Here is a 27,676-nt window from a genome sequence, read left to right as displayed (position 1 = left end):
AGTACATGCTATTCAGAGCTTCAACATTAATCTGTGAACACTGTGCAGATGTTGTAACATATCCTTTAAATGGACACATCTCATTACTCTTACCTTGAGGCGTGGCAGCACAACATCCGTAGAGGACAAACAAAAATAACAGCTTTTCTCTCATCGTCTTTGGTATTGTTGAAACACAGCAATATAGACAGATACCGCCTAGTCTTGTCTGTTAAAAGATCAGGTGAATCAGCGTCTCCTCCTGTTCCCAAAGAATATATACATGTTTGTTAAATGACGTAGGCTATGAGGACATCGGCCAAAATAGGGCGTGGTCTGGAGTTCTCATTACATGAATAGGGCGTGGTCTGGAGTTCTCATTACATGGTGCATTGTCCTGTTAGGCTGTTGTTCCCAGTCTCTTCTAGGGGCCGTATAGAAGAGGGAAGTCCTTAACGGAGCTGTCCTTTTGTTGTTCTCCTCAACCTACTACACAATGGTGGCCTGCAATCTCTTAGGGATCACCCTCACTCACACATGCTCCACAAACCAGAGAATACGCAGCACTAAGCACTAACAATGTACAGTAGTACTCAAATATAATGGATGCCGGTAGGCCTACGGTAGGCTACTGTACCTGTATAGAGTTTGGTGGGCCAATAGGCATAATAGTGTATTGCTTCATAAATATGGAGGCAGGCACTTACGTCAGTGTGAAATAAAAACACAGAGTATTCCCCAAAGCTTCATTTATAAGTGAATTTCAAAAATACATCTGCTATCCGTATGCAGCCACTCACAAAGTACCGGTTACACTGCAGAGAAAATTCCACTGAACACAACAACAGGACAGTGACCCTCACTTACAGGCATGCACGCGCGCACACACACATGCACACACTTTGTTTCATTACTGAACACCCCACAAACAAAACACAAACAGTGCTCAATCCTGTGGCCCAAACCTCAAATCTGATCTAATTAATTCTCATTCAAGCCCTTTTCTGGATGATACACTGTAGGTCTTTCCATATATAAGACCACTTGGTACCACGATATGCCAAAATTATATTTGAACAACCACACAGTATCTGCAAACTGATAGAGGACTCGACATGCCACATGTCATATCAATTGTTATCAATTATTGTCTGATTATGCATTATCTGATTATGCTAATACATTCTTGATTCTTGGCCTATAACCCTCTAGGAGACTTTACTTTTTTCGTTTTTTCATGTACTTTTTTCTTCCCCTCATGAACATATAAATAAAACTTGAAATATTCTTCTAATTTCCTCTGCTTTTACGTACGATTATAGCATGTTGCACAAAACAATATACAGTACATAGGCAGGGACACAATCTACCGGGACACTGTCTGAGATACAGGATACTGAGAGCTTGTTTGAGATACAGGATACTGAGAGCTTGATTGAGATACAGGATACTGAGAGCTTGTTTGAGATACAGGATACTGAGAGCTTGATTGAGATACAGGATACTGAGAGCTTGTTTGAGATACAGGATACTGAGAGCTTGATTGAGATACAGGATACTGAGAGCTTGTTTGAGATACAGGATACTGAGAGCTTGATTGAGATACAGGATACTGAGAGCTTGTTTGAGATACAGGATACTGAGAGCTTGATTGAGATACAGGATACTGAGAGCTTGTTTGAGATACAGGATACAGAGAGCTTGTTTGAGATACAGGATACTGAGAGCTTGTTTGAGATACAGGATACTGAGAGCTTGTTTGAGATACAGGATACTGAGAGCTTGCAAAGAGAGAATGCAGATGCCGTAGGAGGGAGGCTGCAACTAGATAGAACGGCATCCCAGGAGATTAGACTTGCCATAAACCTTACAACACTTTCACAAAGCGGGTGGAGGAGCATAGAGGCTACAGCACTGCTCACAACAACACTTCACAACATGGTTCCTCTAGAGGGCGCCAGAGGGCAGCAGTTGGAGGGAGGAGGATGGAGGTTGAAGCGGTCCATGCAGACAGAGTGGAGAAGCTTGGGGATCTTGTGTTTAATCATTCGTCGAATCGACCGTCTAGGATGCTCTCGAACGAGAAGGGGACAAACTTGAAGCCCTGCCCACAGTAGAACTTATTCTGGAACTCCACCCTGTGTGTGAGAGAGGAGAGGGAGAGAAAGAGTATGAATAGTACTTAATCAAACATATTGTGGAGCACACAACAGCGGTGTTCACAAGACAAAAACAAGATTCCCTTTGAAACCACTTAAGAGAGTAGGCCTACAATATTGTCATGATTCAGATTCACAATATAAAACTTTAAATAAACCTCCATGTTTTTAAGTGGAATGCGAAGGTGGGGCTCCTTGATCTCCTAAGGTAGGAATCTATTCCCCAGTTAGGTCACAATCCGCGTGTTCTGCAGTTCCCAGGCCAGGCGCTTGGCAACTCATCCCCTCCAAACAGGCCTCAGGTTGGACTTTTGGCCTTTTTTCCCCCTTCGCTTGTATGCTACTGTTAATCCACATGATCAGTCAACAGTGAAACGTCGTGCCGTGCCTCTGAGCTGACAGCAGAGATGAGGAGCACCTGGGAAACGGACCCCGTGACGTATCAGAATAAAGAGTGGATTCCTCTACGTTCCCAACTCCCCTCCGCGGGATCGTGGAATGTCCCACCACTTCGGTAAACATTTAGCCGCCGCGGTGGAAGAGGATGGCGTTGGACCTTGAGAGGAGCGGCGCCAGAACTTCATGAGGGGAAGAAAAAAGTACATGAAAAAACGAAAAAAGTAAAGTCTCCTAGAGGGTTATAGTCCAAGAATCAAGAATGTATTAGCATAATCAGATAATGCATAATCAGACAATAATTGATAACAATTGATATGACATGTGGCATGTCAAGTCCTCTATCAGTTTGCAGATACTGTGTGGTTGTTCAAATATAATTTTGGCATATCGTGGTACCAAGTGGTCTTATTTATGGAAAGACCTACAGTATATCATCCAGAAAAGGGCTTGAATGAGAATTAATTAGATCAGATTTGAGGTTTGGGCCACAGGATTGAGCACTGTTTGTGTTTTGTTTGTGGGGTGTTCAGTAATGAAACAAAGTGTGTGCATGTGTGTGTGCGCGCGTGCATGCCTGTAAGTGAGGGTCACTGTCCTGTTGTTGTGTTCAGTGGAATTTTCTCTGCAGTGTAACAGGTACTTTGTGAGTGGCTGCATACGGATAGCAGATGTTTTTTTGAAATTCACTTATAAATGAAGCTTTGGGGAATACATTGTGTTTTTATTTCACACTGACGTAAGTGCCTGCCTCCATATTTATGAAGCAATACACTATTATGCCTATTGGCCCACCAAACTCTATACAGGTACAGTAGCCTACCGTAGGCCTACCGGCATCCATTATATTTGAGTACTACTGTACATTGTTAGTGCTTAGTGCTGCGTATTCTCTGGTTTGTGGAGCATGTGTGAGTGAGGGTGTTCCCTAAGAGATTGCAGGCCACCATTGTGTAGTAGGTTGAGGAGAACAACAAAAGGACAGCTCCGTTAAGGACTTCCCTCTTCTATACGGCCCCTAGAAGAGACTGGGAACAACAGCCTAACAGGACAATGCACCATGTAATGAGAACTCCAGACCACGCCCTATTCATGTAATGAGAACTCCAGACCACGCCCTATTCATGTAATGAGAACTCCAGACCACGCCCTATTCATGTAATGAGAACTCCAGACCACGCCCTATTCATGTAATGAGAACTCCAGACCACGCCCTATTCATGTAATGAGAACTCACCCTCACCCTCCTAGTTTGTTCAAAGGGACAAAAACTATTCCTCTTCCTCAGTCTAAAAGTGAGAAACTGTTAAGGGGAAACAAAGTGACACTATCAGCACAGACTGAAACCTTTTGAAAGTCTTTTGTAATTTCATCAAACCTTGAGGGCAAAACGTGCAGCGTTCTGAAAATATTGAAACAACCCTTGTTCCCATCAATCTTGTTCTCATCTGGCTCTTACAGTATTTACCACAGTACAGAGATGAATAGGCAAAGACACAGACGTTTTTCAGTTACCAATAATGTGAGCTTTCTTTATTATTCTTCACAGTCAGTAACATCCCAAACTGCATCCTCAATTAAATGAGCATTGTGTGTATGGGGGGGGGGGGGGGGTCATACTCCGACCTGACCCCTCACCCCTGCCAATCTCTTGGTATTTTTTACGGCCCTGTTTAACACAACTGATCACTCCTCACTGTGAACACTTGCCCTTCAGTGGTGAAATCTAACGCTCCCCAATTGAGCAGATTACCAGGAGGTACGTTAATCCCATCCATATACAGCTTGATTTCACACGGTGGGATGACGTAGTCCCAGAAGTGGACATCTGTAATATCTCCTACAAAAGACTGTTTTGCATCAAAACCACCGCCATAACTGTCCTGATCTTGACCCAACACTATGCTCACGTCTTTAGGTACAGCTGAATCAGGGCTAAGAATGTAATGAGCACTGCGCTTCCCATTCACCCACAGCACGGTCAGCCCGGTGCTCGCGTCCCAAGTCCAGCAGACGGAGATCCATTCATTGTTGTTGTCTGGCAACCCGAAGACGTCAACTTGAACCCCTCTAATATGCAGTCGGTAAGACTTGACACCCCCTGCGTGGTAGGACAACAATAACTCATTGTCAAAAGACCGGGATGCTAATGAGAAAATAGAGCGTGTCCTTGACGTCCCGGAGTAGAAGAACCTCTGACACGTGGTCATAGCGGTTATATTGGGCTGCTGGATGTTGGCATGGAGCTGGATGTGAGAGAGGCCCTCCACCGGCAGGGTGAACATCTTTCCTGACATGTCTAGAGGGAAGCAGAGAACAAACAAACATGTGGACATGGCCATCTGGACTAGTCATTTCTTGCTGGCCAAAACACAGCTTATGGTTCTCATTCATTCTATTCTTTCTCCAATTACATAGTTACAGTACATGCTATTCAGAGCTTCAACATTAATCTGTGGACATAGTAATGGTGCTTTGAACACTGAACACTGTGCAGATGTTGTAACATATCCTTTAAATGGACACATCTCATTACTCTTACCTTGAGGCGTGGCAGCACAACATCCGTAGAGGACAAACAAAAATAACAGCTTTTCTCTCATCGTCTTTGGTATTGTTGAAACACAGCAATATAGACAGATACCGCCTAGTCTTGTCTGTTAAAAGATCAGGTGAATCAGCGTCTCCTCATGTTCCCAAAGAATATATACATGTTTGTTAAATGACGTAGGCTATGAGGACATCGGCCAAAATGTGCCAAAGCAGTTAATATATTAACCTTGATCGATCTGCTGGCTGGGTGGTGATGTCCGTTTGTCTGGGGTATTGCGATATGCGGAGGAGCCCAACTCGGGGCCCTGCGAGTTCATTCACTCCTGGTTCTACCTACTAAATCTGCCTCACCCCGCCTGAACCCTATGTCCACGTGGAAGGTGCTTTTGTACATGGTGAATAGCTAGAATGGCTAGCTGGTTAAGACTCAAGATCTATTCATGTATGGTTCACACATAGTAGGAATGTGACTAGGGTTAAGGCGTACGCAATTCTGAAAGAGGCGAAATTAATAGAAACTATACTCCAGGGGCCAATCTAGATTTTGGTACCACTTAAGGTGACCAAAGCAGTCTAGCCTATTGGTATTTTTGGATTCCTACATGCCACTAGTAAAGTGCCCAATACGTCGATCGCGATCGACCAGTAGATCTCAGAGGTTATGCTGGTAGATCTCTATGCTGGTAGATCTCTATGCTGGTAGATCTCTATGTTGGTAGATCTCTATGCTGGTAGATCTCTATGCTGGTAGATCTCTATGCTGGTAGATCTCTACGCTGGTAGATCTCTATGCTGGTAGATCTCTATGCTGGTAGATCTCTATGCTGGTAGATCTCTATGTTGGTAGATCTCTATGCTGGTAGATCTCTGCTGGTAGATCTCTATGTTGGTAGATCTCTATGCTGGTAGATCTCTGCTGGTAGATCTCTATGTTGGTAGATCTCTATGCTGGTAGATCTCTGCTGGTAGATCTCTATGTTGGTAGATCTCTATGCTGGTAGATCTCTGCTGGTAGATCTCTATGCTGGTAGATCTCTATGCTGGTAGATCTCTACGCTGGTAGATCTCTATGCTGGTAGATCTCTATGCTGGTAGATCTCTATGCTGGTAGATCTCTATGTTGGTAGATCTCTATGTTGGTAGATCTCTATGCTGGTAGATCTCTATGTTGGTAGATCTCTATGTTGGTAGATCTCTATGTTGGTAGATCTCTATGCTGGTAGATCTCTATGTTGGTAGATCTCTATGTTGGTAGATCTCTATGCTGGTAGATCTCTATGCTGGTAGATCTCTATGCTGGTAGATCTCTATGCTGGTAGATCTCTATGCTGGTAGATCTCCAGCCATTCAAAAGAAAAGCCATTAAAAGGTGACTTGATGATGCGTGTTGAAGTTGCGTGTGCAGAGATAAGCAGTCTCATCACCTCTCTTTTTGTCCAATTGAGCAACTTTTCCCTCCTGCTACTTTGTAGATTACAAGGGTGACCTGCAGTTTAGCTGAGCGTTTTAATGATTTAATCATGTGTGGGCTGATTTCATCATTGTTTAGGCTTGTATGTGTAGCTGACAGCTGATAGTAGCCCAGCAAAATCAATCAGAAACTCAAAAAAGCCCGAATTGTGCAACCCTGACTGATCCATTCAGTGCAAGTCAGCAGAGTGTATTGTGCTGTGATTGAGTCATGTAAGCAGGCTAAAGACACTCTGTTCTGACCACTAGTTGATTGTTACCTGTTAAGATTGTGCAAGGCAAATATACAACAAAGTTAACGTTCCACTTCCAGTGTGAAGTAATTGGTAGCTTGATTAATAATTAATAATAATTGATTTTGAAACAGTAGCCGTATGTTGTTATTTCGGTTGTATGTTATTATTTTTGTGCACCAAAGATGGCAAATATCCAGTTGTCACTCCCTCCCTCCCTCCGTCGGGTTGTTGACCTGCAGTTCTATGTTGCTACCACAAGAGGCAGTGTTTTTTTGTGCATGGCTGTACGCCAGCGCACCTAGAATAGCGTTTGACCGGTTATCACTCCCTCCCTACCTGCATTTCTCTGTTGGCACCACAAGAGGTGTTAATTAATGTTATGTTATTTTCAGTATGGGATTATTTTTTCTTTTAAGATATGACTTTAATGACACATGAATTAAAACCTAGCCAATGTTAAGTGACAAGTGACAGAAGGGCGGGGGTTCCGAGGGTGTGAGGCGGGGGCCCGCCGGGGGGCGGGGTTTGGGTGGTAGATCTTGATGAGCTGGTCATTTTAAAAGTAGCTCACCGCCCAAAAAGTGTGGGCACCCCTGCACTAGTTGATAGGATAACCCTGCCTATAAAGTAGCTTAATCAAAATACATTTTCTCAGCACCCCCACTAGCCTACAATAGGCGATGTAATGTATAAGGTATGCGCCAGGCGCCACCTAGTGGGCACAGACAGGGTGACATGCAGATCATTAGGCAGTCAGTCGGTACTATGTAACATGTGCAGTGCGAACAATAAATACTGAAGTCAGTTGCATCTCCTGCATTTCATTTCATATTTATTGAGCTAGACACTAAGAATATTACAGGCACTAGCACTAAATGTTAACAAACCTTAACTCGATCCATATGTTAAAAACATTCTTTATGGAATTACATTTCAAACCATTTTTTATACTTGTAAAGCATTGAGGTTTCCCTCATTTGTAGTATTGACATGTTCACACAGAGACACAAATATCAAGAGAACAAATGCAATATACGATAGCCTGATCAATGTTTAATCCACTGGAAGTCAAAGTAATGTGAACAGTAAACACACTAACAGAAGCTCTATGAGGAATGTAACAAACTGGACCAACTGATCCAAGCAGCAGTGAGAGAGGTCAGTTATGATCATTAGGTAAGTAATAATGTAGAGAACCCAACAACTGCACTTCCTCATAACTAAAATGTCCTCATAACTATAAAATGTAGTAAGTAAGTAAGTAAGTAAGTTTTATTTATATAGCGCCTTTCACAGCACGAATGCACAAAGCGCTTTACAATACAAATAACACATAAAAAGGGAAGAAAGAGCAACATACAAAATGCAATACATACAAAATACAAGCAAAAGCGTCTGTTCTGAACGAAAGCCGGAAGAAGAAGTCATGAAACATGTCATGAAACATTCCTGAACCCAGAGGAATGAAGCAGAGTCAAGGTCACAACAGGTGATCATCAGATCAAAGAGGACGTAGAGAGGCTGGTATCTGGTTTCTATCTTCAGGTGTGTTGGTTTGAAAGTGAACCCACAGATAGATACAGTATCTCCAAGATAATAATGGAGGAATAATGGGGAATGGAGTTAAAATGATTATTCCTTCTTTTTATTGACACAGAAAGACCGATAGACAGGCAGACAGACAGACGGACAGACGGACAGACAGGTACACATCAGGGTGTGGGGGGAGAGCCCGGAGTGCACTGAACTGCCCCCTGATGGCTCCAACCCAAGGCGGGCGCCACAGAGCCGCCCACACATGGCCGCCCATTCACCTCCATTCATTTGGACTTGTTTAATCATGGTGAAGATCAACTGCTTTGAATTAGCAAATCATGCCAAACACGGCCTTGGCCCAAAAAACGGTCACTTCCTTCTCCAGGGTCATATTCACCTGAGAGAGGCCAAAACAGTTCTATAAATGTGCGTGTTTTATGTTTATTTGAAAGCATACTGCATCTACAAGTTTGGTCAATAAAACAAGATTGATGTCCTAAGATCAGGCACTGCTCCCTATTAACAAGAAAGATCAAACTGGTTTGATCTCGCTCACTATAATATCACTTGGATGGATGTGTTATGAGTTTAAGGGTCAACCAATCATTGAATTTACATTCTATGATTTCCAGGACTGAGGAAAGTAATGTAGCCATAGAAAGAAGATAAATGAGCAGAGGACAACAGCATGAGTTCATCAAGCAAGTATGGCTGCTATGTAGCTACGCAGCGTGGGCCTACATCTCCCAGAGACGCTGATATGGTCCATGGACAAAGAGAACCTGTTGGTACCTCAGGTTAGACACGGAGATTATACTTTCAACTGTGTCAGTTAGGCTGCACCATTAGGCTGCATCAGGGCTACGTGTAGCCATACTTTTATTGAGTTACTTTGATGAGACCATTACAATAGCCCTCCTTTGGGGGGTCAATAAATGTGCATGTTCAGCCTCTTCAACAAGGCTTGCGTTCCCCTCGGAACCCCCCCCCCCATCCCACCACAGATGTTCCCCTCTGAACCCTACCCCCCACCCCCCCATCCCACCACAGATGTTCCCCTCTGAACCCTACCCCCCACCCCCCCATCCCACCACAGATGTTCCCCTCGGAACCCCACCCCCCCACCCCCCCATCCCACCACAGATGTTCCCCTCGGAACCCCACCCCCCCACCCCCCCATCCCACCACAGATGTTCCCCTCTGAACCCCCCCCCCCCCCCCCCATCCCACCACAGACTCCACCCCCACTGAGAAACACCGTCGATGGACACTTGCATTTGACCTGAATGTATGCATAGGACGCACCGCACTCACACATCACGCCTCACACACCACACACATATACACCTATCACTTACACATTACACTCTACACACTGTATATACACTGAATGCACTACTTTTGTATATTGTTATTTTTCTCAGCTTATCCCTTTTTTGCACTAGCTTTTTGTACTTGCCCTTTGACCTGTCCAGTTTTTGCACTGTCCCGTCTCATCCCTGCACCCTGTCCAATGCTGTCTAAATGCTATGCACCTTGCCCGAAAGCAAATTCCTAGTAGGCTACATTGTAAAACTGCATGGCAATAAACAGATTATGTGATTGGAATGAGCTGCCCACTGATGTCAGGACAGCAGAGTCGCTGCCCATCTTTCGTCACAGGCTCAAAACTCATCTCTTCAAGAAGTACTACAACAATCCTCCCACCTAAGCACTTATTATATTATATTGCACTGTACTTTAGATTGTGATTCTTGCACTTTGCCTTCAGCACTAGATTATGCTCTTAGTCACTTGTTTTAGAAAGAAGATGAACTTGTGAGTTCTGGCAAGTAGTAGTACATTGGCTCTTCCTACGTTAAATGCAATTATTGTTAGTCGCTTTGGATAAAAGCGTCTGCTAAATGACTGTAATGTAATGTAATGTAATGTAATGATTCTGATCTGTCTTGGGTTGCGGAGATATTCATCCCAGAGCTTGTATATAGGTCATCAGTTCTTCTCAGTTCTTTTAAATCAAGACTGAAGACTTTTCTTTTTGCCGCTGTTAAACAATTATTTATTCATACACTGCACTGTAACTTTTATTATGTGTTGCACTTTGTCTTGATGTCTTTTAATGTCTTATGTAAAGTACTTTGAATTGCCTTGTTGCTGAAATGTGCTGTACAAATAAACTTGCCTTGCCATCAGTGTGACGCCAGTGACTGAGAATCACTCCCCGGTTTCATCTGGACAAGAAAACATCTCCGGGGTTTGAGGCTCAAGGACATTAAAAGGGCTTGATCTGCTCATGAGACTCATGTGATCAGCAGATAAACCTCAGGCAAGCTGCATCCTGTTGAACCACACTAAACTACAACACAGCAGTAGGCCGACACACACAACGAATCAGGAACTTTGGATAGAGGCAGCCTCCCGTCATTGGTTGAAATTTCACTGGAAACAGTAAAGGCCAACAATATCGGTTTCTTATTCCGTGATATCCCATCACTTGAGGCTTGTGTAGTTATTTATTTACGATATTTATCCGACTTTTGCTCCTTCTTCGGTCACTGAGCTTTTGACATTCGTATCGTACGGTTTGCACACTTGATGCTAACCAACATATATAATGCTTCTAATTCATAGAGGTACAGTATAACGTTAGCTGGCTACTGCTAATCTCACAGTGGTGAAGCTAGAATAGTACCTGGCAACCCAGCGCGCAGTACCAACGCTGTAATACTATTGGCTGGTATGATATCAACAATGTGTCATTGTCGGGCCGTCAAAATTTCATAATCTAATAATTTCAGACAAAATATAATTTTTAATGGAAAAGCAATACTTTTACTCTGCAGCCTTCGCAAAGCCCTATGGATGTATTATTTTGTATGGATGTATTATATTAAAATGTTTATTTTAATCCACATATTACATATTATACCTTTAATTCTAGGGTAACGGAAAAATATCTTATTTTCATGGGACTATACACAAATTAAAACACTTATGAAGTCTACACATCGGCTAATTCTGCTACAAAACTACGCACTGCACCTTTAGGTGAACGGGGTGAAGCCAAATCTTTTATTTCTCCAAATTTGATTTTCATCATGTGACATGCGAGCTGTTGTTTATGAAACTCTGCACAGTGATTGGTTATCCTTTAGACCCTCCCATCAGACCCGCATCCTGATTGGCCATTTCATTGCTCACACACTTCCCGAGTCCTTGTGTGTGTATGGGCACTACCTTAGTGGTCAATAACATTGTATCGACGACACACGGCGACAACAATCATTGAAGTTGACTTTCGCTCAGAATGTCACTAAGGAACAGCTATAACCTCGTCCTGCTTCTGGCACTTTCTCTCATTGTTTCAGTGCATTGTCAGTTTCCTACTTTAGCACATTTAAAACCCCAAGCCAACGACAGGACGCAGGGAAGAGCAGTGGTGGAGCTTTTAAAGCGTCTACTTGGAAACAGACATCGAGAGTTCATAGTCTCAGTCAACAGAAGCCTGTCCAACGACAGCCTGGACGTATGCGAGCTCAGATCGGCCAAAAACGATCGGATCGTAGCCACAGGTAGCACGGGGGTCGCTGTCGCATCTGGGATCTACAACTACTTGAAGTATTTCTGTAACTGCCACGTTTCTTGGTCCGGTGACCAGCTGAACCTGCCCGGTCCTCTGCCCGGGGTCACCGGGGTCCTGCGCATCAGCACGCGGCACAGGTAGGTGCGCGAGGTGGGCACGGAATTCAATGTGTGCATGCGCGTGCATCAATCAATCAATCAATCAATCAATCAATCAATCAATCAATCAATCAATCAATCAATCAATCAATCAATCAAAGCTTGATTTATATAGCGCATTTCATACCCAGAGGCAACACAATGCGCTTTACAGAGAACAAGGGAGGTTGGCAGACATCCCACCCCTACATATTCCAGAGGGAATCATGTGCCTCTCCGTGTCGAAAAGTTGTATGATTTTTTAATTATGGTGTTTCATGTTCGAGTTGCCCAGAATAATCAAAAGGCTCTAATAATTGAACAGCTGGTGAAGATAGGTCTCTGACTCTGCGTGCGTGCTGCTGTCTGTGTAGGTTAGGCATGATGCCATCATTCAATCACACCAAGCAGTCGAATGGGCCACTCGGGTACTACCAGACCTAGGCGTGCTGTTGAGGTTTTCTCAGACAATGTAGGCCCAAATGTCGAATACATCAATGTCAAATATAGTGTTAAAGGCTGAGTTCTTGCAGGGTACAGTATTATCCCATCTGGATGTCATATCACCTTGTATACAGCAGTGCTGTAAAGGAAACCAGGAACAAGGCAGAGGGCATAGAATACAATGCAAATGCACATTTTAGTTTAGTTTCCCTCCTATGCCATTCTACCCTTGTGCATGTAGTCTTCTTTATGGTGACCCATGTTGTGGCATCTCATCCGCTGTGCCGTGGAACATGGAGATCAGGGATGCGTGAGAACTGGAGCATCGTTACACTTCAGCTTTCCTTGTTTATTGCGAGGCCATGGTTGTGGACACGTTTGCCGTGCCTGGGCCTTTGAAAGTGAGAAGCAATTATCTGTAGTTCATTAGCTGTGCCTCAGCTCACCCCAGCTATGTCATGTGCACAGTAGTTAGATTGTAAAGTGCACGGCAAGCACGGGACACATTTTTCCCATGACCACTCATAGTGAAGATTTAAGCCTTAATTGAGATATCTGGCCTATGAGATACAGTAGGTGTAGCCTAACTTAATGCATTTCTCTCAGCAATAACTGACACATGCATACTTTCTACATTTGATATCAGACACTCACTCACACACGTGTGTCTGAATATTTGAAAATGTCTGAATATTTGAAAATGCAATGCTGTGTTACGCAACTGAAAATACCAAATGTATAAGAATTCACTTGGAAGTGCATCGGTGTTGAAGGCTGTTTTATAATTGTTTTCCCCAGATTCCGGTACTACCAGAACGTGTGCACTGTGAGCTACTCCTCCGTGTGGTGGGACTGGCCACGATGGCAGAGGGAAATCGACTGGATGGCGCTCAATGGCATCAATCTGCCGCTGGCATTTACTGGGCAAGAGGCTTTGTGGCAGGAGGTAAGAGAACCCACGCTACAACACTCCATACTGTACATGTTGTGTTTTGCCAACTTTAGCTGCTATCAGGATGACAATGATTACAGTATATTGCTGTCCAACTAACCTCAACTAGCTTTCCTAGAACAATATTGATTGGAAACTTGTTGGAAACTTCAAGATTACATCCGGTGGCTTTTCTATACTAGGTGTACCGCTCACTGGGGCTGAACCAGACTGAGATCGACCACTTCTTCTCTGGCCCCGCCTTCCTTGCCTGGAACCGTATGGGGAACCTGTTCAATTGGGGGGGACCCTTACCTCAGTCCTGGCACGTGAAGCAGCTCTCCCTCCAAGTACTAGCATTTTGCTTGGTCTAAAACAAATCCCCCCCCACCCCCCGCACACACACACACAGACACACACACACACACACACACACACACACACACACACACACACACACACACACACAATAATGAGATAAGTTGCATGTTTCCTCTGTCCTTTCAGTTCAAAATCCTGGAACGAATGCGGTCATTTGGAATGATTCCTGTTCTACCCGCCTTCTCGGGGAGCGTGCCTCAGGCCATTACCAGGTATGAACACTCAGAAATAGGGAATCAAATCTTCAGAAATAAGGAATCAAATCTTCAGAAATAAGGAATCAAATCTTCAGAAATAAGGAATCAAATCTTCAGAAATGATTAATCAAATCTTAGTGACTGGTGCGTAGGTGGAGTAGACACTCACCATGTGAAACAGGAACACACTCTTTTTATTACCTCTGCCCCAGCAACACCCCATGTTTTCGGTGGTGTGTTTCTTCGTTTCTTGGTTTATTTGTCAGCAGGATTACACGAAAACTACCTGACCGATTGTCATGAAACTTGGTGTAAGCGTGTAACATGGGCCAACTAAGAACCCATTAAATATTGGAGTGTATCTGAGTCACGGGGCAGGTCCACGAGCCGCCCAAACATGGCTGCCCATTCACCTCCATTCACTTTTGGACTAGGGTAAAGCAAAAACTACCAGACCAATTTTCATTGAACTCGGTGAAGGGGTGTAGCATGGGCCACCTTCGCACCCATTAAAATTTGGAGCAGATCGAACTCACAGGGCGGGTCCACAAGCTGCCCAAACGCGGTCAAGATGGCCATTCACCTCCATTCATTCTGTGGACAAGGATTACGCAAAAACTACCAGACCGATCTTCATGAAACTCAGTGGAAAGGTGTAGCACCTTAGAAGCCATTACATTTTGGAGTGGATCAGAGTCATGGGGCGGGTCCGTGAGATGCCCAAATACGGCCGGCCATTCACCTCCATTCATTTTTTTGGACTCGGGAGCGAAAAATTGTAACTGCCATGGACTGGCATAAAGCTCACAAACTAATGAATGGAGCAATGTCCTGCTTGTATGCACTTTCGCATGCACAGAGCCACGAAAATCATTAATGGGCGGAGGTCTGTGCTTTCCGAGCACAATTTCTAGTTGAGGAAGTGAAGACTTATGGAGAAAGGCGGGTGTCCCTGTTTCTCCATAAGCTTTGAAAACTGAATTGAAAAGGAAGTGTAGTAACTGATTCTGTTCAACTGCTAGTTGTTGATTTTCAGTTTGTGATGCAGTGTTAAGCAGTGTTTGCAGTGTTAAGCAGTGTTTGCAGTGTTAAGCAGTGTTTGCAGTGTTAAGCACTGTTTGCAGTGTTAAGCAGTGTTTGCAGTGTTAAGCCACCTTTTGCATTTCAGGCTGTTTCCAAAAGCAAGCGTGACCAAACTGGGGCCCTGGAGCCATTTCAACTGCAGCTACTCCTGTGCCTACATCCTGGATCCTCGCGACCCCCTTTTCCTCCGAATAGGCTCTCTGTTCCTGTCGCAGGTCGTGAAGCAGTTTGGGACGGACCACATATACAACGCCGACACCTTCAATGAGATGACGCCACCTAGCTCTGACCCCGCCTACCTGTCTGCCGTCAGTCGCTCCGTCTTCGCCACCATGACCTCAGGTTAGAAATGACCCTAACAGATCTGCCAAAGCAAGTCGCGTGCTTCGCCGATGTCAGCAGAGCAAGTAAACTGTGGTGATGTTTTCTTGAAAGCAGCACAGTAGAGGGAGGGTTATAATACAGCACAAATCCCGCTTTCATAACCAGGGACTTTTGACCTGCTGTCCATTTCTGTGACCTTTCGTTGACCCCTCACCCAGATCTGGTGTTGTCCTTGTTTTGTCCCCAGTGGACCCCCAGGCCATTTGGCTGATGCAGGGCTGGCTGTTCTTCAGTGACCCGGCTTTCTGGAAACCGGCCCAGATCCAGGCCCTCCTGCACGGGGTGCCAATCGGGCGCATGATAGTGCTGGACTTGTTTGCGGAATCCACGCCCATTTTCACATACACCGAGTCCTTCTACGGACAGCCCTTCATCTGGTGCATGCTCCACAACTTTGGCGGTAACAGCGGACTCTTTGGCACGGTGGAGAGCGTGAACGCGGGGCCGTTCGAGGCTCTCGACTTCCCCAACTCAACCCTGGTGGGCCTCGGGCTGACACCCGAGGGCATCGAGCAGAACCCCGTCGTGTACGAGCTGATGAGCGAGCTGGCTTGGCGCAAAGAACCCGTCAACCTGGCCAAGTGGGCGTCGCTGTACGCGGCCCGTCGCTACGGCAGCACCCGCGAGGACCTGGCTACGGCCTGGAGGCTCCTCTTCAGCAGCGTCTACAACTGCACCGTGCCCAACTACAAGAACCACAACCACAGTCCGCTGGTGCGCCGGCCCTCGCTACGCATGAACACCGCCATCTGGTACAACCGCACCGACCTCTACGAGGCCTGGAGGCTGCTGTACCTCGCGGCGCCGCCTCTCATGGCCAGGCCGACGTTCCGCTACGATCTGGTGGACGTAACTCGACAGGTGCTGGAGGTCCTCACCAGCGAGTTCTACCTCGACATCCGGAACGCCTTCCAGGGCCGGAAGTTGCCGGAATTGCTTACGGCGGGCGGTGTTCTGGTGTATGACCTGCTCCCCGAGCTGGACCGCCTCCTGTCCAGCGACGCTAACTTCCTCCTGGGGACGTGGCTGGAGCAAGCGCGCTCCCTGGCCCTGGACGAGTCTGAGGCGCGGCTTTACGACATGAACGCCAGGAACCAGATCACCCTGTGGGGTCCAGATGGCAATATTATCGACTACGCAAGCAAAGAGTGGGGTGGCCTGGTAGGGGACTACTACTCCCAGCGCTGGGGTCTGTTCATCAACACCCTGGTGGAGTGCCTGGACACTGGCAGACCCTTCAGGCAAGATGCCTTCAACCAGGCTGTCTTCCAGGTGGAGAAAGGGTTTGTTTTCAATGGCAGGAAATACCCCTCCAAACCTCAAGGAGATACCTATGAGATTGTCACCAGAATATTCCTGAAGTATTACCCACAGGCATTGAAGAGACTAAAGTGAATTTGTTGTTTACTGTATGCTTTATGCTTTGTGGAAAGACTCTCATATCACAGCAAGAAGAATGTCTCCCTTTCCCAAATGCTCCACGCTCAAGTGGTCTGAGAAGGACAATACCAGACGCCAGATTTCAGCTGCAGCAAATCATCTCTTTGTTTTTTACAGCATGATTTTTATGGGAAAAAAGCGCATGAGAATGCCAACACATGCTTGCTAACTCAATATAGATAATCTCCTGAGGAAACATCTATCTCTTTCGGTTGTGTAATTAGGTTTTCAGGGCAGAATTTAGACCTATTAGCACACAAAGAGGTGGCTGAGCTACAATACATGAGGTTGAAAGGAGAGGCCTTAAAATAATCACTATAAACTTGCCAGTTTACTCTTTTTTTCCTTCCCTTACACTTCCAATGATTTATAAAACAGGCCTTAATCATAACGAAAGTGAAACAACAGCAATATTTTCGGCAGGGTGAAATCTGATATTATGAGCTTGTTCTGGTAGTAATAAATTACGATATACTACAACATTACAGATTTCACTGACCCCAGCAGTAGTACTTAATTCAGTAGAAACTACCAGGTATTCATATAAGTAACATTTTCTACATGTTAATAATTTGTTATAATCATGTTTCTACAAGTTCAGCTAAAGTGTTTTTAATGAATCAATAAGTAAGTTTAAAGTAAAAAATGTAACATGCTAAATACTGACAGACTGCCCTCTGCTGCGTTGCCTCTGCATTGCTTCATTTTCCTATTTTATTGTGGACGAGATTAGGATTTATGTCTAATGGTGGTAACAACTAGCAAAGGTACTGTAGGTATGAAAGAAGATCATGTACATGAGAACACAATTGTGAGTTTGGATAAATGCTATTTTTGTATTTTGTTGATAAATAAATCAAATCAAAAGTTGCATTGGTCAAAATATTGTTAAATTCAAGCAAACTTTCATAAACTTGTTTGATGATGTGAACACCTACAGAGTTGCTTTGTTTAGAGTTCTAATGTGTTTAAAGGAAGATTAACTGATACATCTTATGTTTACAGTAGGCTATTGTTTAAGCAGCTCTTGACGCACGCAGCATCAGATTTGCAAACACAAATATACAGTATGTTATCTATACTGCATGCATGAAGCAGTCACCAAAAGTTTGCCTTCTTGAATGCACCCTTTTGATTGGATGTGTAGCGGAGTTCTCCCCCCTCCTCCTCCCTTCAGACGATCCATTCTAGCATCCACCCTGGAGCATGGACCGAGCAGCTCCGTGCAGTTTGAGGCATACTGTTGTTTAGTTTCTCTTTCCACAGCTGGAGAGCAGAGGTGCACAGCTCGAGAGCTCTCTTGTGTTGTTTCTCTTGAACAATGTCTCTCCTTCAAATGTAATTAGTCTTGAATTCTGTCAAGGTTTGTACAGGTGCTTCAAATCCTTGAACATAATTCTGAAAACAAAACTAAACAGACAACACATTCAATCATTGATTTTCAATTATTACAAGAGGTTTGCCTGAAAAGTGCTTGAATTTGACTTTTGAAAAGCTCTTCAAACCTTGTTTTATGCATCGTTTTCTTTGAGCAAATTACGTCTCATGAACAATAGGTCTATTAGCGTTAACCAGAAGCAACATGTCGAGGGAAACCTTCTGTTTGACCCATGCTATCCAAAAGGGTGGACTTTGATATGATCACTTTATTAATGATTGTATTCTGCATGTTTTTGGGGACACCGCATTAACCCAACTAATGTACTTTATTGATATCAGAACAATTCCATACGTGAGATGATATGACTGTTTCAGTCTGTGCAGGAGTAGCCTAAAATAGCTGTGTCATAGGCTCCAGACCATCCATACTCCAGACCATCCATACTCCAGACCAAGAGAGAAGTTGTAAGGTCGTCTGTTGGATTTAACAGAGGGAGGAGCAAAATATAGAAGGTAGGTTGTTAACTGGATAAAGTGACAGGACACAAAAATAAGGAGGCTTGGAGTCCAGAGTTGAGTCAAACAGCAACTGATGAGAATGTTTGTCTAGCATATGACCATGTGACCCTATTCATCTCTCAGAGCTGAGGGTTGTGCTGGGGGGGAGAGAAGCAGGGAAGAGTTCATCAGGAAACACCATCCTGGGCAGAGAGGAGTTTGACCTGAGGACAGCTGCTCAGTGTGTGAAGAGACAGGGAGAAGTAGCAGGGAGGCAGGTCAGTCACCGGTCATGATGGAGGTTCCCCGCTGAATATACTCCACAGTTGGTGAAGCAGGAGATTATTCTCTCTGAGTCACTATGTCCCCTGGGACCCCATGCTCTCCTGGTTATTCAGGTGGATGAATCCTTCTCTGAGAAATACAAAAGACAAAAGAGTAGTACAGGAACACCTGCAGCTTCTCAGTGACAGAGTCTGGAGTCACACCATAGTGCTGTTCACCCGTGGGGACGGTCTGGGAGACACAACCATTGAGCAGCACATTGAGACAGAAGGGAAGACCCTCCAGTGGCTTGTTGAGAAATGTGGGGACAGATATCATCAATCAATCAAAAAAAGCTTTATTTGTATAGCGCATTTCATACCCAGAGGCAACACAATGCGCTTTACAGAGAACAAGGGAGGTGGGCATACGCCCCACCCCTACATATTCCAGAGGGAAGCAAAAAAACAGTATCACCCGGGGGCCAGATAAGTGAGCTGTAAAAACTCTTCCCTGACCCCTCTCAACAAGGCGATCGAGCAAGCTCCTGGAGTATGTTTGTCTACCGGCTAAGAACATTTATAAAGCAATAAATAACATAAAATTACATTTACATAAATTACAATTACATTACAAATAACATTAAATTACATAAGAGAGGCTAAAAACATCATAGGAGAGACATGGCAAACACTAGTGTATGTCTGTGTGTGCGTGAATGTGCCTGGGCCCAGATAGAGGCAGGGGTAGGGAGGGGGTAGGAAAAGGATACAGACCCGGGTTAGGGTGAGGGGATCTGAGCCCAGGACTGGTGTATGTCTGTGTGTGTGTGAGTGTGCCTGGGTCCAGGTAGAGGCAGGGGTCAGGGGTAGGGTGGGGGTAGGAAGAGGATACGGACCCGGGTTAGGGTGAGGGGAAGGGGGGACTAGGTCCAGGCCTAAAGCTGGAAGTGGACTGGGGTTAGGGTTAGGATGTCCTCAACCATGCAGACAGCGGTGATGGCACTCAGGCTGTAGCTCACTTGGTAGAGCGGGTCGTTCATTGATCGAAGGGTCATCGGATCGAATCCCAGCTCCGACTGTCCACATGTCGAAGTGTCCTTGAGCAAGACACCTAACCCCAAATCCCAATGAGCAGGTTAGCACCTTGCATGGCAGCTACCGCCATTGGTGTGTGAATGGGTGAATGAGAGGCCATTGTAAAGCGCCGCTAAGGTGGATAAGCGCTATATAAGTGCAGTCCATTTACTGATAAGATTTAAAACAAAAAAAAGACAAATGCACAAGAATTCCAATGTACCTGTACACACACTTGTTACACATGGCAAATAAACTTTCTATTCTGTCTGTGTCTCTAGAAGCAACTCCACTGCCTCTAAACTCTAAAGTTTAGAAGAAAGTTCCGATCTGACCACATTTCCGAGTTAACCTAAATGTCTCCTAGCTTATGATTGGTCAGTTGAATGTCACATGATTGAGGAACTTTTGACTGAATGCCTAACAGGGCGGCTCTGCTGTATCCAGCAAGCTAACCAGCTAACCATCCGGGTCATCATGAAGGTGTTCAACACCGAATAGCATCAATTTGGATGAGACAACCCATCACAATTTACATTTACGATATATTACAAATCAAACGGGTACGTTTAGTAGCTAGACTAGCTAGCTAGAGAACTATAAGTTACGCGCAACGAATCAAAAATAGACTGCTAACGTGAGTCCAGGTCATACAGCAGTCACGTTAGCGTTAGCTTAGCATGTTTGGGTGTGTTTGAAGTGCTGTGACTCATGTGGCGGAGCTCTGGCTATCTAACGGTGAAGTGAGCTGTCATATGTGTCCTATAAGCTAGCTGTTGGTGTCCTTCCAGCTAGTTAGCTAGCTTAGCTTAGCTCCTTTGTGCCAGACGAAAACAGCACAGCACGGACAAGTATCTACCTAATTGATGTTAAGATGGTATTTGGACCGAGGTCTTCTAATTACACGCCTGTTTCTTTCTTCTTTGCTCCTTTGTTAGTGCTAGATATCGTATTACAGTAGCAAGCTAGCCAGTTATGATTTAGAGGTCATGCCAGCTGGTTAGAAGCAGTTCCAGGTCGGTTGTGACCAAATGTTCACTAATGTTGGCACTTTTCTCCCCTCCCCTGTAGACAACGAATCAAGCGTGTGTTCCTGTCCTCCGTCATCAGGCTGACAACATGTCCATGTTCAGCACGGGCATCCTGGTCCTCACCTCCCCCCTGCACACCCTCCCCCTGCGCATCGCCCCGGTGCTCAGCTCCGCCGCGCAGGTGGTCGAACGCACCCTCTACGTGCACCTCCACCCGGGCCTGAACCTGGTCGGCGGGGGCCAGCCGCGGCCCGTCTTCGTCCCCCCCGTGGTGGACCTCTCCAGCCTCATCACCCGCCTCTACAGCAACGCGGCTGACGTGTGCGGGCACCTCGACGTGCGCGTGCTGCTGACCAACGTCCGCGCCCAGCCCGGCGGCGGCCCGGGGGCCCCATCGTCGAGCGCCGGGCCCTTCCCGACCCCGCAGCCCCTCTCTCACTCCCCGGACGTGGTGTTGACGGACTTCCCCGTGCAAGACCCGGGCCAGTCCTCGCTGGTGTCCCAGTGTCTGCAGAAGTACGCCGGCCACTGCTACGTCTGCAGCCCCGGGTTGGCCTCGGTGTTGCTCCACCCTCAGCTGCAGGAGGAGGAGTTGCAGGAGGAGCAGGAGGGAGAAGGAGGACACGAGGGTCGCGAGTTCAGGTCGGAGCCCTTGGAGACCTACGGCGACGTGGTGGTCGGGGGCACGTTTGACCGTCTGCACGGGGCGCACAAGACCTTGCTGAACATCTCGTGCCTGTTGGCGAACAACCGGTTCCTTATCGGGGTTTGCGACCAAGACTTGTTGAAAAGTAAGTGTGACGGGAATGTGTGGAGCGTCTGAACGGGGCCGGCTGGTCGAAGCCTCGCCTGGGTTGTTTATTACAAAGTCTCTGAATTTTCCGCGCCTCAGATACCGCGTCAAAGTCAACGCGAGGTTCTGAGGAACTAGACCTGCCTGCTCCATCGCCTAAGCGGAAGCAGGAAGAGCCGTCCCATGGGACATTATTTTGGAAAAAAATATGTACGGTAGTCAATGGCGATAAACAAATAATTTCTTGATCCCATTTGAACTGTGCCATGACCATACACATACAGTATGATGTTTTTTTTTTTTTTTAATATATTTTTAAGGCATTTCTGCTTTATTAGGATAGGACAGTGTAGGTGACAGACAGGATAGGTGGGAGAGAGAGAGAGAGAGAGAGAGAGAGAGAGAGGAAGACATGCAGTAAAGGGTGTGGGCCGGATTCGAACCCACGCCGCTGCAGAAAGGACTAGCCTTAACATGATAAGCGCCCCAGCCCATTGAGCTACCGGGGCGCCCCATACAGTATGATGTTTGTCAATGTAAAATATAATTTTGTAAGTCAGGAAAGTCGCAGTTTGTCGTAATACTGTAAAGCAGTTATTCCAGAACAAGTTTAAAATTATTAAAAGAGGTGAAAATCACTATTAGTCAGGCCATGTTGAGAGCTGCAGGAATGTGAACAGAGAGTTAGTGAGTTCTGTAAGAGCTGGCATGCGAGATTGGCTTTACAAGATTTTGGTGTTAAACGAGTGTAACATCAGCTAGCTAACATTAGCTAACTTGCGAGTAAACCGAGATGAGTAAAATGTATGTTTTAAATTGACAAACATCATATGTGATGGTCATGGTACTATTCAATCGGGATCAAGAGATAATTTTTCTCACACCGTTCGCTGCCGTTCACATTTTTTCTGATTTAAGGTCCCATGGGTGTTTTCACTTCCTGCTTCCGCTTTGGCACTCAATAGCTGTCTTAACGCGTGTGAAACGGTGTGCTTATGTGATACGGTGGTGTTGTTGTTGTCGTCGTCGTCTCCGTCCCCCGTCCCTCAAGCCGTCCCTCTCCCGTCCCCAGAGAAGGTTCTGAAGGAGCTGATCGAACCCTACGCCCTGCGGGTCCGGAGGCTGAGGGAGTTCCTGCAGGACGTCAAGCCGTCGCTGCTCTGCGAGGTGGTGCCGCTCTCCGACCCGTTCGGACCCTCCGTGGTCGACCCCCGGCTGCAGTGCATCGTGGTCAGCGAGGAGACCAGGAAGGGCGGCGAGGCCGTGAACAAGAAGCGCCTTGAAAATGTAAGTAAGGCCCGAGATCAAAACCCTGTAGTTAACCTTGAAGCGGGGGGTTGGGAGAGGAGTGTGTTCTTTGTTAAATAGTAGCCTGTCCGGTTCTCAGTGAGTCGCTTGAGCTGTGGTCTTTGATCTGGAGGCAAAGTTGGTTGCGAGGTGTAGGTAAAGATACAGCTGGGAACACGTCTGGGTTGTTTGTACTGTGATTTTTTGGGGGGACTCTTAACTACATGGATATGTGTTTATACAGCATACGGTACAGGGCTGCGTTTCCCAGAGGCATCGTAGCGCTGCGTTCATCGCACCTTACCTACGGCGTTCGTTCACCGTAGAGCTACGATGCCTCTGGGAAACGCAGCCCAGGACTGTTTCACAACATGCCTGATTTGTGGGAAGCCTGATCAGCCTGTCCGTTTCCCCTAGGGTCTCCCAGGACTGGTGTTACATGAGATCCAGCTGCTGAAGGATGCGCACCACACTGAGACGGAGGAGGAGAAGATCAGCTCGTCCAGCCTCCGCTCGCGGGTCCTGGGCACCCTCCTCAAAGCCCCGACAGTACGGCCATCTTCTCTGGTGTCTGACAGTACGGCCATCTTCTCTGGTGTCTGACAGTACGGCCATCTTCTCTGGTGTCTGACAGTACGGCCATCTTCTCTGGTGTCTGACAGTACGGCCATCTTCTCTGGTGTCTGATAGTACGGCCATCTTCTCTGGTGTCTGACAGTACGGCCATCTTCTCTGGTGTCTGACAGTATGGCCATCTTCTCTGGTGTCTTCCCAGTGTAGCGTAGCCGGCTTGATGTAGCTGTTTGGAAGCAGGGTGACCTTCTTTTCTTTTCTTTTTTTTTTTTTTTAAGAGGCAAATAATGAAGACAGACATGTACTTTTAGCTTATTGGCTTTCCTCATTGGTAAGTTAAGACAGTGCTGCAACACAAGGGAATTCCCTCAACGCTGGCCCCATGATACTTCTCACATGCAAGGGAAGACGAGGCTATTTCTTGTATTCTCTCGACAGGGAGGTCATCTTTTTCCCGCTGTCCTCTTGCTGAAGTGGTGGTTGCAGTAGTCACACAGTTGACAGCAAATCAGCGTCAAATGCTTTGACCTGCACATATTTGCACATATTACATATTATAGCCTAAAGCTAAATTGGTCAAACTCACACTTTTTAAAATGTATTTAGAACAAGTATGTCGTCAGATTTTCATAACATGACCTGCATCTCAGTTCTAATGTTTTTTTTTTGCTATGGCGTGCGCCCTCCGCCCCTCCGCCCTATCACCTGTCTTCCATGACGCAGGACACGCCCCGCATCCCGCTCAGGCCGTACGTGATTGGTCTGACGGGAGGGAGCGGCAGCGGGAAGAGCTCCATCGCCAGGCGCCTGGAGGCTCTGGGGGCGGCCCGCATCGACAGTGACCAGCTGGGTCACGAGACGTACCTCCCGGGGGCGGCGGCCTACCGCAGGGTGGCGGAGGAGTTCGGCACAGGTACAGAGGATGCCCCTCTCTCTGGAGCACTGCCGGGAGTAATCCACACAATTCCCTTTGTGTGTGCGTGTGTGTGCGCGCGCGCACGTGTGTGACTGTGTGTTTAGGTGGGTTGCCATTTTGAAGGAAGCGTTTCCTCAAGTTGATCTCAGTCTATTGAAAGCGAGGGATGTCATTGTTGATGTTGCAGAGGACGATCAAATTTGTCCCACCTGTATGAGCTTCACCAAGCCACTCTTTTTGTCCCAAACCATTTTCTTTTAGTAGATAACTGAGACCCTTTATCAACAAATGTCCACCTACACCTACCTAGTCCTTACATAGTGACTGGTTCTTGTTTACCTGTTAAACTACAGCCACCCTTCTCATTTCAGATATTCTTAACGAGGACAAAACTATCAACAGACGAGCGCTCGGCAGAAAAGTATTCGGAAACAAGGTAGTGCATGCAATTAACTGATCTATTCTTCTGTACTTCCGTTTGTGTAGAATCTGCTGATGCATGCACTGTGTAAGTGTGTCACTGACTCAGGATATAATTGTTGTTGCAGGAGCGGCTAAAAGCACTCACCGACATTGTGTGGCCTGAGATAGCGCTTCTGGTGAAGGACAGCATCCAACAAGCCAGGGAGGAAGGTATGTCACAGGGAGGGATGATGTATATAGAGGTTTACAGTGCGTCTGTGTCTTCCTACTTTGACGCACCGGTATTCCTTCTTTGAGTATGTATGTTACCTGGTTTAAATGTGCGTTACTCAGTTCACGGCTTTGTCTACAAGAGTGAGTGTTTCTCTGACCAGTGCCTCCTCTCTGCCCAGGTGAACAGGTGTGTGTGGTGGACGCCGCCGTTCTGCTTGAGGCCGGCTGGACCGACTTCGTCCACGAGGTCTGGGTCACTGTCATCCCAGAGGATGAGGTAACGGCACGCGCCTCCACACCCCCAGCCCGGCCTGTGAGACTGTGGCATAGACACTTTAAGGGGATAGTTGAGGATTTCTTTACATTTCTCTTAGTGACTGTACTGCGGAAGGAAACAGTGCAGATATACAGTGGCTCGTTCAGACCCGGTTTTGTCTGGATTATCCCAAGAATGTTGTCGTCGCCAGTCTGTTTTCTCTCAGGGTCTGCTAGTGCTATTGTTGATCTCTAATCTGTAGTTTAGACCAGGCACACTGGTTTTGTTGCATTCAAACTGTCACTGAAACAGCAGTACCGAGGGAAAGCGCTTGCACTTATTTTGCACCGTTCAAAGTCCCTTATTTTCACGCGTCTCTCCCTCTTCGTCTCTGCTTCCGATCCCCCGCCATTCCCAACCCTCTCCTGCCATCCGCGGGCTGTCCTGTCCTCCGCACCCCCCCCCTCTCGGCCTATCAGGCAGTGCTGCGGATCACCGAGCGCGACGGCGTGAGCCAGGAGGACGCCGTGCGCCGTCTCCAGAGCCAGTGGTCCAACGCGCGGCAGGTGGAGCACGCCAACGTGGTGCTGTGCACGCTGTGGGAGCCGGAGGTCACCCAGCGACAGGTCAGGACGCACGCAGACGCTCAACCCCCCCCGAACCCTGACTTCCTGTGTTTGGGTCACATTTGGTAGTGATATCAGTGCATGCTTTTGATGGTTACTCAGTTGTATTTGACCCCGGATGTTGTTCCCGTCCGATGATATGGAGGAATATGGGGTATTCTCATGGCAGGGCTGTGTAAAGCCGTTATAGGCCTGTCTGTTTATCCACAGCCCGGCCCCTATGTCTGAACTGATATCATACTTTCTACTGAGGGTTGTTATTGATTATTGTCATTTACTTTCATGGAGTTATTTAAAAACAAACGGTCAGGTCAGGTTATTTGCTCCATGCTACTACTGTTCTACATCAGAATCCCATGACATTCATTTGCACCTCTTTTTTATTACCAAGGTACAAAAGGCCTGGAATCTTCTCCAGAAGAGAATCCCTCAGAGACTAGAAGAAGACAAACCATCATGAGTGGTGACTTCAAATTAGATCCGGACGACATTCTCTCTCTCTCACACACACACACACACACAGACACACCACCCCAGCGGTCAGCAGCATACACCTTTGCCCACCATACGAGTGACTTGTATGTCACAAAATGGCTAACTCAATCATGTATAGGGACGTTGGCCTTACCAGTTCTGGTGTCAGTATGGTTTCTGTACCATGGCAAACCTGGGAAGATGCTACAATCTTCTGGCGGAGACTCGGTGCCTGATTGACTTTTCACGGTAGTTTTTTTTTAATTGTCATCATTTACAGTGCTGCTTTTACTGGGTTATTGTGATAAAGCAATATGGCCAGAGAATTCATCTGGACAGAACTGGAATGAGTGAGTTGTTGATAGAGAATTGCTACAGATTTTAACAAATTATTTTGTCTTATTTGACCCGCTTTTATATGTACCGTATGCATGTTCAAGCTGATGAGATCGGACAATCTTTTACTATATACTCCGAAGACCAAAATGCATTCTAAATATTATTTCTAACAAGAATATATTTAATGAAGTCAAATAGTTGGGCACTTGGATGAGGTTTCCGTTTGTTGGATTTATTGATAAATAGATCAGAAAAGGTGAGCTACTGAAATGACAAGTTATGGATGTTTGTTGAATTAAAATACGTGACTCTTAAAAGTCTTGTTTACTGAATTTAACCTCAATCGGTTGTTCTACCAATCTTGATCATAACACAGATCTAAACAATGTGTGTATAAGGTTTCTCAGGGCTGAAGACTGGAAGAACAGACTCGTATGATAAAATTAAGTGTATTTTTAATTTCATATATTATTATTCACGATTACATTTCATATTAAGGTTTAAAAACGTATCCTAGACCAGAACAAAGTTTGTTCCTCACTTGTTCTAGTCCAGCAGTATACATGCACATAACATAACTTGGACAGATGGATTGTTCTCAAAAAGCCTGTAAAGATG

At 46.0% G+C, this 27,676-nt stretch overlaps 3 protein-coding genes across 6 annotated transcripts in view; all 3 read left to right on the top strand.

The window, feature by feature from the left end:
- Nucleotides 1-27,676, top strand: part of LOC311323906 (uncharacterized protein) — a 571,429-nt gene that overhangs the window by 80,124 nt on the left and 463,629 nt on the right. The window lies entirely within an intron of this gene.
- Nucleotides 11,596-17,761, top strand: naglu (N-acetylglucosaminidase, alpha). Its single transcript, XM_084456242.1, has 6 exons — nucleotides 11,596-12,049; nucleotides 13,292-13,439; nucleotides 13,628-13,774; nucleotides 13,932-14,017; nucleotides 15,171-15,427; nucleotides 15,657-17,761. Exons 1-6 carry the CDS (start codon nucleotides 11,637-11,639, stop codon nucleotides 16,862-16,864), a joined length of 2,259 nt encoding a protein of 752 aa, XP_084312368.1. The 5' UTR covers nucleotides 11,596-11,636; the 3' UTR covers nucleotides 16,865-17,761.
- coasy (CoA synthase) lies at nucleotides 20,583-27,311 on the top strand. 4 transcript variants are annotated; one of them, XM_084456244.1, is made up of 10 exons: nucleotides 20,583-20,690; nucleotides 21,199-21,949; nucleotides 23,024-23,238; nucleotides 23,656-23,787; nucleotides 24,535-24,724; nucleotides 25,099-25,163; nucleotides 25,276-25,360; nucleotides 25,543-25,640; nucleotides 26,099-26,245; nucleotides 26,637-27,311. In XM_084456244.1, exons 1-10 carry the CDS (start codon nucleotides 20,640-20,642, stop codon nucleotides 26,703-26,705), a joined length of 1,803 nt encoding a protein of 600 aa, XP_084312370.1. In that variant the 5' UTR covers nucleotides 20,583-20,639; the 3' UTR covers nucleotides 26,706-27,311. The 4 variants fall into 4 exon arrangements, with proteins under 4 accessions (XP_084312370.1, XP_084312373.1, XP_084312371.1 ...); XM_084456247.1 differs by having other exon boundaries at nucleotides 20,668-20,764; XM_084456245.1 differs by lacking the exon at nucleotides 20,583-20,690 and adding an exon at nucleotides 20,747-20,865.

Source organism: Borostomias antarcticus, assembly GCF_949987555.1.
Source record: "Borostomias antarcticus genome assembly, chromosome: 22".
Taxonomy (NCBI): Eukaryota; Metazoa; Chordata; class Actinopteri; order Stomiiformes; family Stomiidae; genus Borostomias; species Borostomias antarcticus.
This window is presented reverse-complemented; position numbering and strand designations above follow the sequence as displayed.